Source organism: Centruroides sculpturatus, unplaced genomic scaffold (genome assembly GCF_000671375.1).
Source record: "Centruroides sculpturatus isolate CEXI.00-Female unplaced genomic scaffold, Cexi_2.0 scaffold1189, whole genome shotgun sequence".
NCBI classification, from domain to species: Eukaryota; Metazoa; Arthropoda; class Arachnida; order Scorpiones; family Buthidae; genus Centruroides; species Centruroides sculpturatus.
Genome location: NW_019385304.1, coordinates 107,043 through 126,564, shown reverse-complemented (window position 1 = coordinate 126,564; position 19,522 = coordinate 107,043). Strand labels below are relative to the sequence as shown.

The following is a 19,522-nucleotide window of genomic DNA, read 5'->3' as shown; positions in this document are numbered from 1 at the left end:
AAGACTTCGAGACCTGAAAGTATTTCATGGTTTCGAGATGAATTTATTTAATACATCAGTTCTTGATTTCTCTGATTATACAGGTATACCTCGCCTTATGTCGGTAATTGGTTCCAGGAGAGGCAATGTAAGTCGAATTTACTTGTCTTTGAATCTACTTGTCACTAGGCTAAACCATAAATTACCATTCCCTGTTTTATTTATTTTATTTATTAATGCATTTTTAATAATATATGGTTAATAAGGATCTATTTTAAGCTTACAAACAAATAAATTTTAGTTTTTAATATAGTACAGAAAAAAATAATCTAAATTTACAAATGCATGTACTTTAAATACAGTACATACATGTAAATGTATATATTTTAATATGATTTTATGTGCTTTAAATGTTTTTCTAGTGATATTACGACTTCAATATTTGTGGCAAACAGACGTAAAGTCGAATAAAATGACTTAAACTTGATTTTTATTTTTCCATATACTTTTTTTGACAAACGACGTATAATCGGGAACGACGTAAGTTGAGGTATACCTGTATATTAAAAATGTATTATCTACTCAAGAAAAAGTTTATTCACAAGTCTAGTAGGTGATTTGTAAAATTATGATGATCATTTTAGTAAACGATCATAATCTCAAATTTCGAAGATTAGGAGAAATAATTTTCAGCAACTAACAATATAGAAAGATTGAAATTTGAGAATTATTATAATGCATCCAGTTTTGTTTTATTAATATAAAAATTTTCAATAATACTGTAAAATAATACATTGATTTTATTTACTGAACTTATAATAATACAAACTGTGACTGTTTGGTCTAAGATTCCAAACTCTTATCTTTCTCTTTTCTCTTCCTGCAAGTAGATTACCATAGCAAACACTTAATATAAGAATTAAGCAAAGAAATAATTTATTTACTCAATTTTTTAGAGCTTTTTCTAAATAACTTTTGTAGTAGTCTTTTTTTTTTTCCACAGAGTTGATTTTTAATTACCATAATCATAGTCTTGAATTTGTTTTTATGTATCGTGTAATGGTCATAATAGAATTGTTTATATTTTTAAATTAAGAGGTAAATATTACTATTGAAAAGCAATAAGCAACACTAATTAAGTTAAATAATTTTATTTTTAAAGTAAGTTTGAAATTGATAAAAATACATCATACTTATTCTTTAACAATAGAGTTGTGCCAGTAACACCTTTTCAGGGAAAAATTTTTAAATTGAAATAACGTGATTTCTGGTTTGCGTCAGACGTTCTTATATAGTTAATTGGGTCCTTCCCCTGAAGTTTTCATATCTGGGCTTGTCTTTCATCTGTCTAACTCTGTTTTTAAGATTAAGGAACATTGAATGGACGACAGTGGGAATTTATAGGTCTACAATCTTTTCAAATTGCATCCCAACAAAAATAACTTAAGCTAGTGTTCTACAAACTTTTTACTGCAATTCTCCCATTTTTAAACAGAAATTTACTATGACCCCCAATTATCTTTTTAGAACTATTTGGTTTTAATTATCCAATAGTAGCACAGCATGAGCCTTGAACAATTCACTTTTTTTGTTTTTATATCATCACCATCATCATCATAATTTTTTCTCTCAATTCCATGGGATCACGACCCATAGTTTGCATGTCACTGGCCTAAGAGATTAGAAGATTAGTTTAAATTTATGGTGTTTTTGAATTTGTTCCGTAACAGTTCTTAGAAGATTTATTAGCCATGGTACCAAATTTCATTGATTATGATCAACACAAAACCTTCCTCACTTACTTCTAGCCGTATACAGGAGTATGAATGTTCGTACTCCTGTATATACGGCTAGAAATAAGCGAGGAAGGTTTTGTGTTGATCATCTTCGTTGATTATATTGACACATAAGAAAATTGTTTAAAAGTAATTTGATTGAGATGAGAGGAAATTTTGTAATTATTTGGGTTGTTTGAGTTGCATATTCCACACACATATAATTATGTTACAGATGCTACATTTGAGTAAAGTTTGTTATTTGACGGGATTTTTTTTCCCTGTGTTTTCCGTCAACTATACAAAACCAGTTTACGTAAACAAGAATAGGTCAAGAGTTATGTTTCTAGTCAAATAAAAAACAATTTTATATTTTGATGTTCAATTATCTTTAACCATATTTTAATGGTTTGTGGATAACAGTTTAATGCTTCCAATTTGAAATACTTAACCTATTAGAAACTTGTATTGTTTAATGCAAAATATCAATACAATTTGGTTTTTTACTGTTGTTGTTATGAAATTACAATATCAACAGCAAAATCAATCTGTATTCTAATGTAGATGTATTAATGTTGGGATTGTCTTTAAAAGAAATTGTGGTAAATGAAAAAATGATTTATAAAATAGGTTATATTTTGTTTTAAAAATTTTAATATTGACGACAGTAATTCAATTATTTGCATTAAAATTTCGTAAATATCTCAGAAATTAATGTCCCTGTTTTATTTTTTTTCAATGCAAAATTTGAATTTTTTCTTCCTATGAATAATTCCATTTTTAATGATATTATGTAATCATTACTCAAGCATAATGTGCTGTTTTTTTATTTAAAAAAAAAACACTGAATTTAAGTTTTTGTTAAAATTATTTAAGAATTTGAAAGTTTATAAAGCATAATAATAATCAGAATATTTATATTTTACTCAAGTATATTATATTTTTTTATTATTATTAAAGTACATTTCCCTGTAGTTTTTTTATTTATAAACTGTAATTTGTAAATTCGAATTGGACAAAGAATGACATAAAATTTTTACAAAAAATTTACAGTAAATAGATTTCATCAGATTACTTTTGTTCTTAAATGTCTGTTTTGAAAAAATCTCACATTGTAAAATTATTTCCTTTCTATTTTATGTTATTTTACTAGAACGATTAAGATAGTTTTTCTCCGTCTAAAATTGTCACGTCACCGTAATTGAAGCCCGGCAGGATCTGGAGTACGGACTGTCACTGCCACATCGTCTCGTAATTAACCGAGAACGTACCACAAGTTACCCTTCAAATGGATATTAGCACTCCCGATAACACAAGTATAATAAAAGTTACCTTTCACGGACTGTTAAGGAAGACATAGTAGTCACTGTCAGAGTCACCTGTTCGTGACAGCAAACACTACACACAAAAAAACCTGACAGACTGTTAAACCAAGAATAATTTTTTTTTACCCCCTGTGAAAAATGGATTCTGTCCATTTTTTAAATAGTTTCTGCACGTATAATTTTAAGAAATTATTATTTTATAAAATAAATAAATAAATTCATAAATTTTTTAGCAAAATTTGCATTCATCATAAAATTTTTGTTTGTAGGAGACAGATATTTGCATCAAGTTTTAATAATAATTTCTCATCTTACAAAATGAATTAGAATAGATAATTTTAGTTCATAATATGCAAAGTGAAACAAAATGCATTTGGAAGAACATCATAAATTTTGATCATACTCTAAATGAATTTAATTTTTTTTTGATATTTAATTTTGGTCTAATGTGAATGTAAAATTCTTATTAATTTAAATTTTTGGTTATTTTTTTTTTATAATAAAAATATTTGTAAAAAAAATAACAAGAGGATCCAAATTTTTAACGAAATTAAAATTAATTTGCACTATGAAACATTAATAATTTTCTTTCTTAAATATCATTAACGGTTCATTTTTTGAAATGTTTAATAGTAATAATAAAAGGATGCAGTATGTAATATCGCACCCTTTCTCACATATCGTATATATGATTTTTGTGTTTACCTATTTTATAGCTAGAAAGTTTATCGCTATAATAATGATGTTTACAAAGAATTGTTATATTAAAATATCACATAAATCATTAATTACAGGAAAGTTTTAATTACATTTAATAATCAACTGTCTACGGAATTGATTAAATGCTATTTAATTTTTACAGTTCATTATCAAAAGATAATTGAACATGACATAATTAGCTGAAAACAGTTAAGATTAATTAAGGAAAATATTTCAGTGTTTACTATTTGACAGCCTGTAAGAGTTTATAAATAAAATTTTATTCCACTGTTTTAAACAATTTTTTTAATGAAACAAATATATTCTTCTTAGAATTGGATATTTAATTGTGTTCATTTGTATATATTAAATTGCTAGGTTGATGATATATTTTGTTACTAATGAAAATTTTTAATAATAATAAATAAATATGTATGTATAGTATATAATGATTTGAAAATTAATGTTTATTATTTTCATTATTAACCGATATATCAATTGCTTATAATAAATTTTAATTTTCTTGGGATTTTTAAATAATTTTACTTATCAATTGTATTATGAGTATCTCTTGAATTGATGGTTACAGTAAAGATAAAGGAATCACCTTAAAAGGTGCAATAGAGAGAGAGAGAGCGTACGGCTCTCCCTATTTGTAGCCCTGGTAGGACTGGCTCCGCGTCAGTGCCGACTTGATTTGTGGAGATCTTCCTCCGGATACCCATAGAAAAAGAAACAGGTTGTCGAGAGATTTGATATCGCACCTGCGCTAGATAATCTGGTGCTCTTACCATCAGACATCAAGGTCCAGTATTCTCAAAAATACAGTTGAAAAAATATTCAGAAACAATTGCACTTACAGTAATCCTTTGTTTTCTAGTAAAGTTTGTGAAAATATTTTAAGTGACATTTATCTTGATTTATTTCTGTGGAACATGTTTACATTTTCATAAACATCAACCCTAAATAACTGCACGAGATATCTCTTCACAAACATCAAAAAAGCCAGCCAAAAAAGTAACATAGATGATGGCGATTTAAAATTGGCAGCTCGATGCAAGATGGCAATTTGAAATTGTCGAAAACATTTGTTGTTGTATTTTCTGTTAATTTTTTTCTGGATTTTCTGGTGTTTGTGAAGAGATATTTATAAAATAATTTTTAAAAATGTAAACATATTCTTGTTGATTAATTTAAACAAATGTTAAAATGTAAATTGAAATAAAATTTTCTTTTTAATTCTTTATTATTTATGAAATTTTCAAGATCTTTTTTAAAATTTATATTATAAAAAATTTTAAAAAATTATTCATCTAAGCATTTTTATACCTACACATACATACGTATATTAAAAAAATCTGCTGAATTGTCATTTTAAATTACACGTGTCTACAGATTACATATTGGTAATCAAACTTCACAGTTTGATTACCAATATGTCAAGTTTGCAGCTGGCTTTCGATCATTAGAATTAGAAGTTTCTGATTATTATGAATTAACTTTTAGAATGCTTAAATAATCATTAAATTATAACTGATATTTTAAATAACATTGGTCAAATAGAAAAAAAGAAAATTAATAAACGAGGTTTCTAGATGTTGCTGATTTTTTTTCTTTTTATCTTTAAGGTAATTAATCAAAATAATGTGATGTGATGTCATTAGGATATAATAAATAGATTATTCTAACTAACTTAATTGATTGAAATATCTTTATTTTCTGACTGTCGTTCTTGTGTTTAATATATTTGTTTAAAATCTTTAACTGTCATAAAATTTGTTAATTAGTTTTAAAATCTTTACAGGATACTAAAGATTATTTTGGAATGACAAGAAAGATTAGAGGTAACTGATGATTTTAACTTCTTAAACATTAAATAATATACTCAAATTATATTTATTTATTATTTCTTATATGAAATACAATATATATTAAAATACCAAATTGAAAAAAATGATGAATTCATTGACACAATACATATTAAATGCATCTTTTACATAGTCACATGCAATGAGTCATTTTTATCTCTTAGCAATGTTAATTCACTGTAAATAGTCTTATTGATCATCTAAAATATGATATATGCTATCTACCAGAAAGTAATTGGACACCTATGATAGAACAGAAAAACAAAGTTTATTCATCGTCAATAGTTGGTGGAACCTCCAAGGGCGGAGATTACAGCTGCGACCCTTTGGGGCATACTCTTCACTAGTCCTTGTATGACTGGTGATATTTTCTTCCACTCAGCTTGGAGAAGACATAAGAGTTCCTTCACCAATTTTGGGCAGTGGGGACATCCCTTCAGTCGATGCTCCAACTCATCCCAGAGGTGCTCGATAGGGTTCAGGTCTGGGCTATGAGCAGGCCAATCCATTCGTTTAACCCCATTGTCACTATGCCAAGCAGTGGTGGTCGTCGCAACATGACAGCTGGCGTTATCATCCTGGAAGTAACATGGGTCTAACCTGTAAAATTGCCACAATGTAGGAAGCATGTGGTTATCCAAAATAGCGCAGTAGATATCGGCATTGATCCTACCATCGATTGCAACCAAGGGTCCCAGGCCATACCAGGAAAAACACCCCTACATCATAACTCCACCTCTGCCAAACTTCACTGTTGGCACAATGCATTCCGGCAGGAGGCGTTCTCCAGGCAGACGCCAAACCCAGACTCTGCCATCCGAGTTTGCAATAGAAGGATACATTTTGTGTGTCAGTTCTTTGTTTGTGATTACAACTTACATAAATATACTTCAAATGTACTAACAACCATTTCACATGACATTTAAGCATTGTGTGCAAGATTTCTTCTAATTGATCCCGATATATAGATGTCAAAATATGTTGCATTCAAATAAATCTAATTATTACATCCCAAATATAAAAATGTGAAACAGCTGTCTTTAGGTGGTGGTGTATTTATTAAACACACATGACAAAGAAACAATTCCCTGTTATATGTTTTTGCATTTTAATTTAACTGACATGTCTACAGATTATTTGCTTCTTCTTTGTTTTTAACAGCAATAACATCAACCAACCAACCAAATACATCGGCTGACAGAGCCAAACTAGATTCGTGGAACAGCAATTTAAATCAGTCGTTTGAAAAATAAAATTATAAAATTCCTTGTTTAGTAATATGCAATAATCTGCCAACCGAGCAAATCACATGTAATCTTTGTGTTGGAAGGAAGCATCAATATTTGAAAGTTGGTAACTGTCAAATTGGGTTTTGTGAATCAACCAAATAACTGGAATGTTCCTCCATAGACTAAAGGTTAATGAGTCTAAACTGGTTTTTTGATTGCCTTTACACAGAATTAAAGGGCTTCTCTTACAAAATTTTAAATTTATGTTGTTCACACAATTTTTTTATATTTTGCATTTGACTTAATGGCTCTCTCTTCATTTTTAAGGTTTCAGGTTTAATATAAAGTTTGAATTTTGTTTAAATATATTATTAGAATACTTTACAACAAAACTGCATTCATCATAAACTATAATACTACCATTCAAACCTTAATAGAACCTGTAAACTGCAATTTTAAAAGTTTGAGTTGTACTGTGCTTTATTAGAATATTCTAATAAATCTGTAGAGTAGAATAATATCACTTTTTATTTACATTAATGTGATTATTATTCATTGTCAAGATAATTATTGAACTATATTAGATTATTCTATAGTATAAAGATAACCTTTCACATTATTCTCCAGATGTTAAGATATTTCTTGTAACTGATATAATCTTCTAATATGTAATGTTAATGGGCTCTTGCCTTATTCAAGATCAGAAGTACTTTGCTCTATCCAAGGAAATTATTAGTTTTGTTTAAAATTTGAAAAAGTTTTTGAAACATTTCACCCTGCATAAATAATAGATACTCACTTTTGAATTAATGTAGAATGTCCTAAAGACTTAAAAGTTATATGAATATTTTAAATAGAGTAACAAGAGTTAATTTAAATAAACTTAAGTGTACAGTACAGTACGGATAAAAATTGCATTCATTGCCATAAAAATTAGAACACCAAGAAGGAGTTTTTGTATCACTGCAAAACTTGACATGTAGATAAGTCTCAAGCAGATATGGAAATGATTAGTTATGGCATGATGACTCATTGCATAATATCAGCAGATGGCATTAAAATTCATTCCCCTTGGCCTATAAAAAAGCATGCAAAGGCATTCTATGTGTAGTTTACTTGCTGTATCACTAGAATTGTTTTTACATCACAATTGAAAACCATACCATATGAGTAACTAACCAAATTTGAGAGGGAAAAGATCATAGGGTTGATAGAAGCTGGATGGTCATCTTGCCAAATTAGACTGGTCTGACAACACTGCGAGGTAGTGTTGGGACCAGTGGACAAGAGAAAGCTCACACACATGCAGCACCCAGACTCGGGATGCCTTGGCATACTGCCGGTCCACTGACAAGCATGCACACGGCCAACCGTATCATCCATCATCTGGACACAGGTTATGCCATCATTACAGGCTCTCCATGTTTGTCTGTACCATTTTGAGGTGCCTGGGTGAGGAACATTTGGTATCACAGCAGCCATTGTGTGTGCTGCCACCGACAGCCATCCACTGGTATCTCTATTTGGAGTGGTATCACTCCCAAGGGGATTACATTACATTACATTACATTAAAAGAGTAGAGGGGTTGTCTGTATGTGCACAGACTTTACCTCTAAGAAATTAGAAGTGATGAAATTGAAATTAGAAGAGGAAGTTATAGTAAGTAGGGAGGGAAAGAAAATAGGGAAAGATTGAAGGGATTGGACAACAACAGAATGAAACCGGGTCGCTTACGGCAACAAATTCAAATTCAGTTTGGGCATTGACAATGACCATGTTTGTGTCTGGAAGTCCCATGATGAATGCCTCAATCCTGCCTATGCTTTGGAGCAGCCCACTGCCGTACAGCCAGTTGAAGGGCTCGCAAGAGCCATTTTCCAATGGGACAATGCTCGACCACATGTGGCAAGGGTGTCACAAGACTGCTTCCACCGCATAGCCACACTTTCCTGGCATGCCCGGTCCCCTGATTTGTCACCTATCAAATGTGTCTGGGATCACCCAGATGCCAAGTTGGACAACCTAGGAGTTTGGGTGAACTAGAGGATCACTTACAGCAACTGTGGACTGAGATGCCACAGGACACCATATGGCATGCCCACCCATGTCACATTATGTATTCATGTTAGAGGTGGCTCTATGGGGTATTAGAACTTACTTTCATTTGTAGTTTTTACTTTCCTGGTTGTTATAACAGAGGGAAAGTCTGGCGATCCAGCAAAAAATGACCCCCCAGATTTTTGTTTTTGGACTTAGGACATCTTGAAATGTTGAGAAATGAAAAAAAATCAGGGAATAGTGTATGGCGGGGCACAATTTTGTTTACCTTGTTTGAAGCTCCCATGCTTTTTGTTGAAAATTGCTGAAATTTTGCAAGGAGTTTGTTTATTAGGAGGATTGATGCTATTAAATTTTGGTGGTTAAAGATCGAGGGAGTGGGGAGATAACGGGTTGTGCATATCTCCAGTAGGGTCTGACTTAATGAGGATTTTACTCAATGTTAGCATTTACAATTTTTTTCATAAAATCCATCCCTGCCCTCAAAATCAAGCTTTTTGCCATTTTATATTTTTAACTATTATAAAGTTTTAAAGTTTTTAAACTTTATATTTTTAACTATGGTGCCCCAAATTTTGAAATGTTGCCAGGAAAGTCTAGCAACTCATTGCCAATTTTATTTCTGCAATAAATGATCCATTTGCCTTTATTTTGTAATCAGTTACACTCACACTTACAATTTTCATTTGATTCTGACAACAACTCCTCGGTCTGTTAATTTTATGCCAATGAGTGTATTTATCCTCAACTTCAGATTAATTTAGTGAAACTTTATCAATTTCTCAATTTAAATATACTATAGGACAGTTATGATGATAAATTATTAAAAATTTTGTTAACATTAGCATTTCTGTGACCACAGGATTGTGACACCTCTTTGATGCCTTGTCAAGACTGACACCACCGTGTCTTAATGGACACAGAAATCGCGATAGTCATGGCTGGAGACAAATGGAAGAAGTATGCTCCGCAAATCTATCATTTAACTCAGCGCTGTCCAACTGGCGGCCCGCGGGTCGTATACGGCCCGCCAAATAATTTTTACGGCCCGCGAGTACATTTTACTATGAATAAATTTATGTTACTAAATTATTATTATTAATATTAAAATTATTTTACTACCGTGTTTCCCTGAAAATAAGATCTAGCGCATTTTTCAGAGCAAAAATTAATATAAGACACTTATTTTCAGGGAATGTCTTATTTTTTCCAGGAAGAAGAATTCACATTTATTATTGAACAAAAAATTCCCAAGTCGAACTTTGACGAGAGTGACGTATATCCGGTGTGTCAAACTGTCGCCTTTTTATAGCGTCAACATCGGACTCGCTGACCAATTAGTGCTTACTGAACCGTAGCACTATGCAAATGTCGTGTGGTTTATCAACCTTCTTGGCCCCCGAAATGTTTGGTGAAGAAAATATGGCCCGCGGACTATGATAAGTTGGACAGCGCTGATTTAACTAATACCCATATGTTTATCTATGTTATTTACAAAGCTGTATACAGACATCAGTTTAGATGCTTAGCGGATACTAGTTATACAACATATAGAGAAAGGGTAAACCTTATTATTAAGATGCGACCCTGACGGAGAGAGAGCTTGCAATCATTTGTGCATTGATAAATACCTTGGTTATTGGAGGCTAGTTGTAGGACTTGTTTGTCGTATTCACAGATTCGAAGGTCCGTTTTGAAGAAGCTTCTAGGAGGGGAAAGTCCTTTTTCTCTCCAGAGTGGCTACGGCTGATATCAGCGAGCATTCACAGTTCAAAAAAACTCGATGAAGCCGAACTTTGATTCATTGACCCCTTCTTTTTGTTAGGGGGTTGTCCTGGGTTTTCCCCTGACTGTATTGGGAATTATTCTGCAACAGCCCAATTGTTGATTCTTGGTGACACATTAGGAAGTGGTGTCACCTCTGAAGGGAAGTGAATCCAGTGAAAGATATGATCATATCCTTCCAATTTTTTTTTATTAAGTGTTGAGAAAAAAAGTAGAATTTTCTTCCCATGAATTTAAGTGTTATTTCATTTATTTTAAAAACGAGCATAAAAGTTTATAGAAAAAGTTCACTACATCCGGACTGTCACATTTCAATATAACAGTGTTAGTTTAAAGGTATTAATTACAGGTAACCCCCATATAACATGTCACTTCTACAGCACGGATTCACTCTAACACGGTTTGAGAATTGAGAACATCCCCCGTATAGCACGATGCTGTTATAGCACGGGTTCACTCTAACATGGTTCGGAAATTGGGTAAAACCCTCGTACAACATAAAATGTAATGAAGGGTGCATTCTTTTATACCTCTGTATAACTCCATGCGAGCATTCTAATTGTTTTTGTGGCTACTTTGAATGTTCTTTCAACAAATAATCCATTTAATGGTTAAATTTTACAATTGGCACACTTCATTTGCCTCTAAAAGCTCATTTTAGAATTATAGATTCCTCCACACGATACTATTGATAGTGCGGACACCGCCATCTTTCTTTCACCGTCGTTCCTAAATGCCTACAACAGCAGCGCACTCCTGTTGCAGAGCGACCTCTATTAACGAACGCACCCACAAACTGTTACCAGTTGATGATGCTCATGCTGAGATAATCATATAAAATGAATAATCCTCTGGTAAAATATTTACTTAAATAATAAATGAATATTTTACCTATAAAAAAAAAATGAATAATAAATCTGATTTAAGTAAGGATTTAACAGCATGTTTTTTAATTTTTGGAACCTAACCCCCCTTTTCACACTAGTTCTTTGTTTTGTATAACACGAATTCACATAGCACGGCAATTTTTTGGAACGTAACTCCCGTGTTATACGGGGGTTACCTGTATATCACCCATTAATTAATAGCTACTATGCAAATTTTAACATATTTTACAGTAGAGCATTGATTATCCAAAACAGTTTGGGACTGGGGTTGTTCGGATAATTGATAATTTACAAAAAAATATATTAAACACAAAACTGTACTGTATATATTTTGTATCATACATCTTACAAATACATACCTTACATAAAGTAGTACATTAAAGTAGGTCTACAGTTTAGGTTGGCAGGGAGAGGGAGTGCTGCAGCACCACAGCACTAGCAGAAATTTGAATTTGCCGATTGGAATGCTTTTGGTTAACCGATGTTTCGGTTGATCAGTATTAGAATAATCAATGCTCTACCGTATTTTTATATTTTATTTTGTATTAATGAGTAATAATTTTTCTTTAACAGATTACCTCAGATTACAGCCGATTCTTCCAAAACCTCAAAATGTAGCCTTACTAACCAAGAACGATTGTTTGCCAGTTTACCTAGTTAACTTGTTTTGCAGTCAGAATAGGGTGGACGCAGAGGAGTTTCTAATGAATCAGCCTGACGGCCACGAATGGGTCGGAAGACTGTTGAAAAGGCGTAGAATTTTGTCAAATTCGAAAAATGTTGAGTGCAAAAGACTTTGCATTTCCAATAAATTACACACTAGTCCAAACTTTGAAAATAATTCAAATAATCTAGTTTGTCTGAAAGAGCAGGTTAATCCTGAAGAGAGTGACATTTACAACTGTAATTATGGAGAAAATGTAAAAAGTGAAGATAGTTCCTGTGAAATTGGAAAATCAAACACTAATATTGATGTGGTACATTCTGTGATAACCAAAAATGTAAATAATTTATCTTTTCAAAAGACCCATAACTTAGCCAAATGTTCAAACACGTCCGATAATGGTCAGTCTTCATTACTTTCGAGCTTTCGACGGGAAGAAGTGGAAAACAGTATCAACGATAAATCAAATCCTTTGTTGTCAGCAATGGATTGCAAAGTTTCAAAATATGAAAAAACACTGAAAACTTTTGTTAAAATTTCTCCATGTTTGCCAGAGACTGTAAATAAATCGCGAGACTTTTTTACCATAAAGAAAAGTGGGAAAAAGAAATTCGTTCTCTGCAAGAAAACAGTGAAAAAATTACTGCAATTCGTACCGCCAAATTATTGCAATAATGATCGTTGCTGTCCAAATTTAAAGGATGTAATTTTAACAGGAAAAGGTAACAATATCTTAAAACTCGAAAACATGAATTTCAATACTTCTTTAGTGCAAAATGTGCCCAAAGAGAAAGTAGCAATCGATTTGAACAATAATGCCAAACAGTTTGTTAAATGTGACGATGATAACATCAACCACACGACAGACAATATTTCTGAAAACAACAAATCAATTTGGACCAATGTCGTTCCAGAAAATCAAAGTAATCTTCGGCTAGATACAAATAATTTGGTGGATCCGGGTTTGAAGAAAGGAAAGATTGTGTCAAATGCAGATAATCTAAATAGTGAAAGCATTCAAAATACTAAATATATCTGCAAAGAGATAATTACGACGGGTACAGAAGAACCAGAATGTGGACGCAAACTTTCTCCCTCGGGTAATTTGCATCCTAAAACTTTGGCCGTTTTAAGAAAATATCGGAAAATTGCTCCCCGAACGAAACAGGTGGATGAATTCAAACATCGCCAAACTGGAGTTCAAAGTTTAAACTGTGTGTCATCTTCAAAAGCAAAACGTTTGAGTTGTAACAAAGTGCATTTACAAGTGGAAGAAAGAGCAAAATCAAATAAAACAAACCTTGCTTTTACTGACTTTAAAAATTTTGAATCGTGTTGTGAACAGAAATGTCGGGAGAAAACCTCCGACAATAACAGACCATATAAAATTTATTCGACGTTTGATGGAAGAAATTGTAAAAAAGCAATCTATAGTGTGGATAATTCTTCAAAAATTGCCTTAACAGATATTTTGGATATGAAAGACCAGAAAAATTTACAAAGTTTAACTTTTAGCGAATTGGTAAAACTTTCTGAAAAATATGGCGAAAAAGTATTCCATTCGCTATCTCTAGACGAAATTACTAAGAAAGCAACTACGGAGATCTTTGAGCATAATAATGTCTCGAACGACAAGCTTTTTAACAATTATTCCAAAACCGACGAGTCCCATAAAAAGACTAATATTACCACTAAAAACACGTCCTTCCATGGCAATGAATCTTATAAAACAACTGGTTTAAATAATTTTTCTTGTGACATACGTGGGAAAAGTATTTCTGAAACCACCTGTACGTCGAGACCGATCTCCGGCATGGGAAACATGGTTAATGTTTGCACATTGAGTTTTTTACAAGAAAATAATTTTGATAGTACTGATACAAAAAGCAGTTTGGATTATAATAAATTAATAACTGAAGATAAATGCAAATTTTTGAAATTATTTGATCTTTGTCACGTCGAGGACAAAATGGCAAAAATAATTTCTGTCAGACCACCTCACAACGAAGAGATTCTGAATGTAAAGAATCCTCTTATTCCTCTGCATCATCTGTTTAAATTAGCGAAAATTTTCAGATGCAAACACAAGCCCGTCCTCTACCCCAAGAACGAAGAACGTCTTAGCTCATTTGGTTTGACCATGGGCATCGCTTCCGACGACAGTAAGAGTTTTTTCTTATAATAATAGCATTAATTTTATATATAGGGTATCCCAAAAGTTTTCTTCAGTGACACAAATCAAGCCCACCAGTGGCCAAATAAATAAAACCATTGAACACTGGTACTGGTAGTTTGTCATTGGTTTGTGCCTGACCAATGGGATGGCCACCATGCAGCATTCTGAGTTTTCTTCATGATTCTAATATCACCTTTGTATGTATGGAAACTTTTGGGATACCCTGTATATTTGATCAATAACAGTTTAATTATATTATACGCAAGAAGTGATAAAATGAATCTTTTAATAAGACATTTTACTCTGATACTTAAACTTATTTAAAGAATAATGTAACCATAAAATTTTTTGAAATTTAAGTAAACTGAAATGAAGCAGATATAGTTCTTGAAACCGATTGGCAAGCTAGCTTTAAATCAATGTATTTGAACAGGCATTTGTTTTGATCCTCCCATGCCCCAGATAATTAAGAGCAATCACACATTTATCTATAATATACGAGAGTATTTTTAGGAAGTATCTAATTTGCCGGTTTTTCTCCTCTAAACATTCGGCGAGCAAAAACTATTCAAAATTTTGTGTGTCGATAGGCTTATTTCACTTAATATTCACTAATGTATGAATATTTGAATGGCTCCTATAAGTTAACAATTATCTTAATAATATCTCTAACCATAAGCAAGAGAGAGATTGAGATTTTTTTTAGTATTCCGTCCCACAATCGCACGTATAAGGTGGCTTAATTACTCTCTGCATATTTTACTCAAATTACAGGATTTTTCAAAATCTTTAAATGTGAAATTTGGTATGTCCAGAGAAAACTGTCATAAACTAAATGTACAACACCTATTGTTCTGTTTACAGAATAATACGTACAGTACAGTCTGCAGGATTTTAGAACAGTATCGTCTTCAAATTTTATGAGTGTGGGGCTAATATGGAATGAGTTTGGCTGGAAATAAATGGAAGAACAGAAAAATCATTTTCTGGTCCTCCCGAGAAATGCACTTTTGGGTACAGAATAAAGCCACAACAACAACAAATTGTCGAAGGTCATAGTGACTCAGGCTATCTTGCAAAGGTAGTCATTTGAGATTGTAGTGACTTGTAAACTGCCATGCCATTACATTGTGTATAGCCGACAGACATCCACCACATCGCAATTGTCTCTCGCAGCAATTGCATCGGCCCTCCGCATCATTTCTGATGACTCAACGTCGTCAAAAACCAAGAGCAGAAAGATCGCCACCTCGTGTGTGTGATCGTGTGACAGAAAAATTGTGCACAATCAAATGTAAGGCAGCAATTTTCTGCAGCGGTCTTTCAGAGCCTGTGAAAAAGAGGAAAAATTTTGCACAGATATCACGGAAGAACAACTAAGTCAGTCAATTTGGTGAAAAAGCTACCATATTTCCTCGAAAATAAGCCCCAGCATGATTTTTTTGGGATACTTGTAATATGAGCCCCAATTAAGATCGTCAGCCAGATATTTCATACATCTGTTGCAACCCACAATGGATGTATTGAATTATATTTAATTATAAAGTATTTGTAAATACCCAAGCAAGAATGTTTGGACGAGACATCCCCCGAAAATAAGACCTAATGTGTTCTTTTGGAGCAAAACTTAATAAAAGACCTGGTCTTATTTTCGAGAAAACACAGTAGTAGGTGTGAAAAATTGCCACTATTACACATGATTGCAGGTTAGTTATCTTAAGTAAACAAAAAGAAATGGTATCTGTTAAATTTTTTTTATTTTACTCAAAGTCTTTGCATTATGTTACATCTATTTTATTTTTACTATTAACATTTAGACACCGTTTACATCGTCTTGGATTAAAAGCAACTATTTAAGATTCGAAACTTTCAAAAAAGTAGATCGTGTGCAATAATTGCATTTTGGCATATTTCAGAACCACAAAGCCAAAGTTTTGCACCTTCTAGAATCCTAACTAAATTATCAAGGAAACAATTATTTTGTCAAATAGAAAAAGTTCCAAATTATACATTACTTAAAAACTATTGACTTTTTGATATACATTTTGCGTGACAGAATGATTTTTAATTAAATATTTTGTGAATTTTTTTAGTACATTGGAAACCCAGCAGTAAAAAGTAAATGATTTTTTGAAGAAAAACACTATCAAAAATTATTAGTGCCATTGGATAAAGTAGTAGAAAGAAGAGTTGCAGCAACAAGTGTGCCTAAAAGGATTATTTAAACATTGTTAAAATAAAGAGAAGGTGACGAAAAAGGAGAAGTTGTAACAGCAAATAAGATTGGAACAGAATGCAGTCAAAGTAGCCATACGGGTATTAGGATTATGTAGTAATGGAAATAATTCGTAATAATTTCTTCGGGAACTATTAATTGTTTTGTGCCAGACTTACGACAATGTGGATTTTAATAATTTTACGAAATTGTAATTGACTCTTCAGTCCATAATTTGGGACAGAGGTTTTGGGAGAAAATTATTCCAGATAAACTTCGATATATTCCAATTTATGCTGAAAATGCAGAGGATAAAGCGATTTGAGATAGACAGCTTCGACTGTACGTGATTGGATAGTAAAAGAAAACATTGCAGTTCCATCATTTAACGAAATTAGAATAGCAGCTTAAAAAAATTACAAATTGGAAAAAGTTGCTACACAATGTAGATGCGAAATTCTACAGCTGTCACCACATTGTGTAGATTTTGACTGGACAGAACTAACTTGAAGTCTGTGAAAATGAATGAAAATGGAATCTTGGAAGACACTCAGTGGAGACAAGTTCTACTGTAAGAGAGAAGTGTCGAGAAAAGCTTCACTGTGACTATATTTCCTCTGCATTAAACAATATTAGTATGGTCCTTTTTAGGGTCACAAATTTTAAAGAAATTTATGTTTACTATAAATGAAAATTAGATTTAAAAATTAAACCTAGTATATATGTGTTTTTATTTTTTGAGTATCTTTTCCAGAATTCTCCACTGACCATCTCGTTTAACCCACATAACACAAGGTACTGTACAGTACATTAACTGGTGCTAATACCTCACTCCTGCTAACAGTTAGTAAACTAGTCCAATGTCTAAGGGAGGTGAATGCCTTTCCAGGTTGGCCAGACAGTAAAGTAATATCGTAGTCTGTGCAACAAAAGATTAAAATGACAAAATTATTTACCATAATACAGTAGAGCCTCAAACTCGGCACTCCGGATAACTCGGCCACACCTTGGCAGGGCAAAAATACCCTTAGATAATTAATTTTCATTATAGACAGCTTTATGCCTCAAAGTATTTTTCTGAGGTCTGTCTTATCAGGTAAATTACTGTACACAGTGTATTCATTAATTTTCATTTTCATGTAGTAAAGGCTCTATGCCTTCATAAAGGACGTACTTTTCCTTTGTTTAAGGGTATTTGGGCAGTTTATTCTCTGTTGTATTCTCAAGCAAACAATACATACAAGTACAGTACAATATTTTCTGAGGAAACACGCATGCTTATCTTTTTTTTTAACCCCATTCCCGATAACCCGGCATTTTCACAAACTCGGCCACCCTTCAGTCCACATTAGGCCGAGTTTTCGAGGCTCTACTGTATAAGTTGGAATCTTAAAATTTTACCAACTAATTTAATTCAGTTATTAGATTAGTATAAAATATCAAAACCTGCTAAAACACTGTGCCATTCTGGTTTACGTAAGTATTAAAATACAGTAAAACCTAACAGTTTCTTTGGTATGGGAGCTAAGTTCCCTTATTAAGACTCTATTGTGGGTGATTGTTAAATTCAATGCTGCTCCGCAGCACTGCCGCTTAGACTGCAAGACTGCTGATGGTCTTTTGACAATGCACAAGGGACAGCACTACAGTTCCAAAATGGCAGCTCATTACAACTGTTGGAATGTTTAGCAAATTATTCAATTCGAAAAATTTTAAAAGGAATTCATTTTTGTAATGTAATGTCTTGTTTAGGAAGTGTAAACATGACGACTAAGTAATTGCTGGAATGGCAAGTTCTGTTGTGGTACAGCCATAGAAAAAAGCCAGAATACAAAATTATTATGAGGAAATTATTCCTCAATACAACAATCTGGATTTTAAAGGTGACTTCAGCATAAAAGCATCAAATACCTTTGCCAGATTCTGAATTTAAAAGAAATAATAATAATAATTGGACGGTCATGCGTTATGGAGGTAAAAGAAAAGGCTGTTGTACTGTCCTTATGTATTTTAAGAAATCTGAAATCCTAGAGGGTCATTGACTGTTTTGGACTAGATAAACAGGCTCACAGGCTGTTCATAGTGTTTTGTAAAGGTGTTTGTAATTTAAAAGAAATTTGACCAGTTGATAAGGATACCCAAGAAGTGGTAAAAAACTTTTCATCATTAAGGGACAGAAACAGCTTTCCAATTTGTATCTTTGAGTCTTTTTCCAATTTGAGTCTTTGGATGTGTTGATGAGACATTAACACAAGTAACAGTTCGTCATCATGAAAAGCAAAAATACTACAATCATACTTCAAGGGATCTGCAGAAATGACAAAATGTTTACTGCAGTTTATGCTGGCTGGCCGGGATCTGCACGCGATGCAAGGGTGTGGCAAAATAGTGATGTAGGGATTGGGTTATCAAATAAAACTCCCCCACTCCCAGAGAACTGCCATTTACTTGGGGACCCAGCATACCCACTAGAGACATATTTGATAGTTCCTTACAAGAACAATGGACATTGAATTACAAACAGAAATATTTTAATAAAAGACTAAGTTCATCTTGCATAGTAATAGAACAAGCATATGGTGATCTGTTTGGACACTTTTGTCAACTGAAATTTTAGTTTGTAAGAAACAAGCAATACTTGACTAAAATTATTCTTACTGCTTGTGTTTTACATAATCTTTGTATTCTACAAAGTGATGTTAGTCCAGATGAGGATAAACCTCTTTTCAGGCTCACTCAAGCCAACATTCAACTAATGCAGCAAATAATAAGAAGGATGCTATTGCTGATTATCTTTACAGTGTCATGAGACTACAAAACAGTAGTAGTATAAGAGACAGGAGACAATTCACAGGAAAGTG

General features: G+C 32.5%; 1 protein-coding gene across 6 annotated transcripts in view; it reads left to right on the top strand.

Moving 5' to 3' along the window:
• LOC111637400 overlaps positions 1–19,522 on the top strand; it is a 114,514-nt gene that overhangs the window by 81,262 nt on the left and 13,730 nt on the right. For 4 of the 6 annotated variants that reach the window (XM_023382881.1, XM_023382875.1, XM_023382876.1 and 1 more), the window contains 3 exons: positions 84–127; positions 5,583–5,622; positions 12,180–14,432. In XM_023382881.1, coding sequence (XP_023238649.1) covers positions 98–127; positions 5,583–5,622; positions 12,180–14,432 — 2,323 coding nt within the window. In that variant the 5' untranslated portion in view covers positions 84–97. The remainder of the gene's footprint in view (positions 1–83; positions 128–5,582; positions 5,623–12,179; positions 14,433–19,522) is intronic. The other 2 variants (XM_023382879.1, XM_023382880.1) reach the window with 1 other exon arrangement.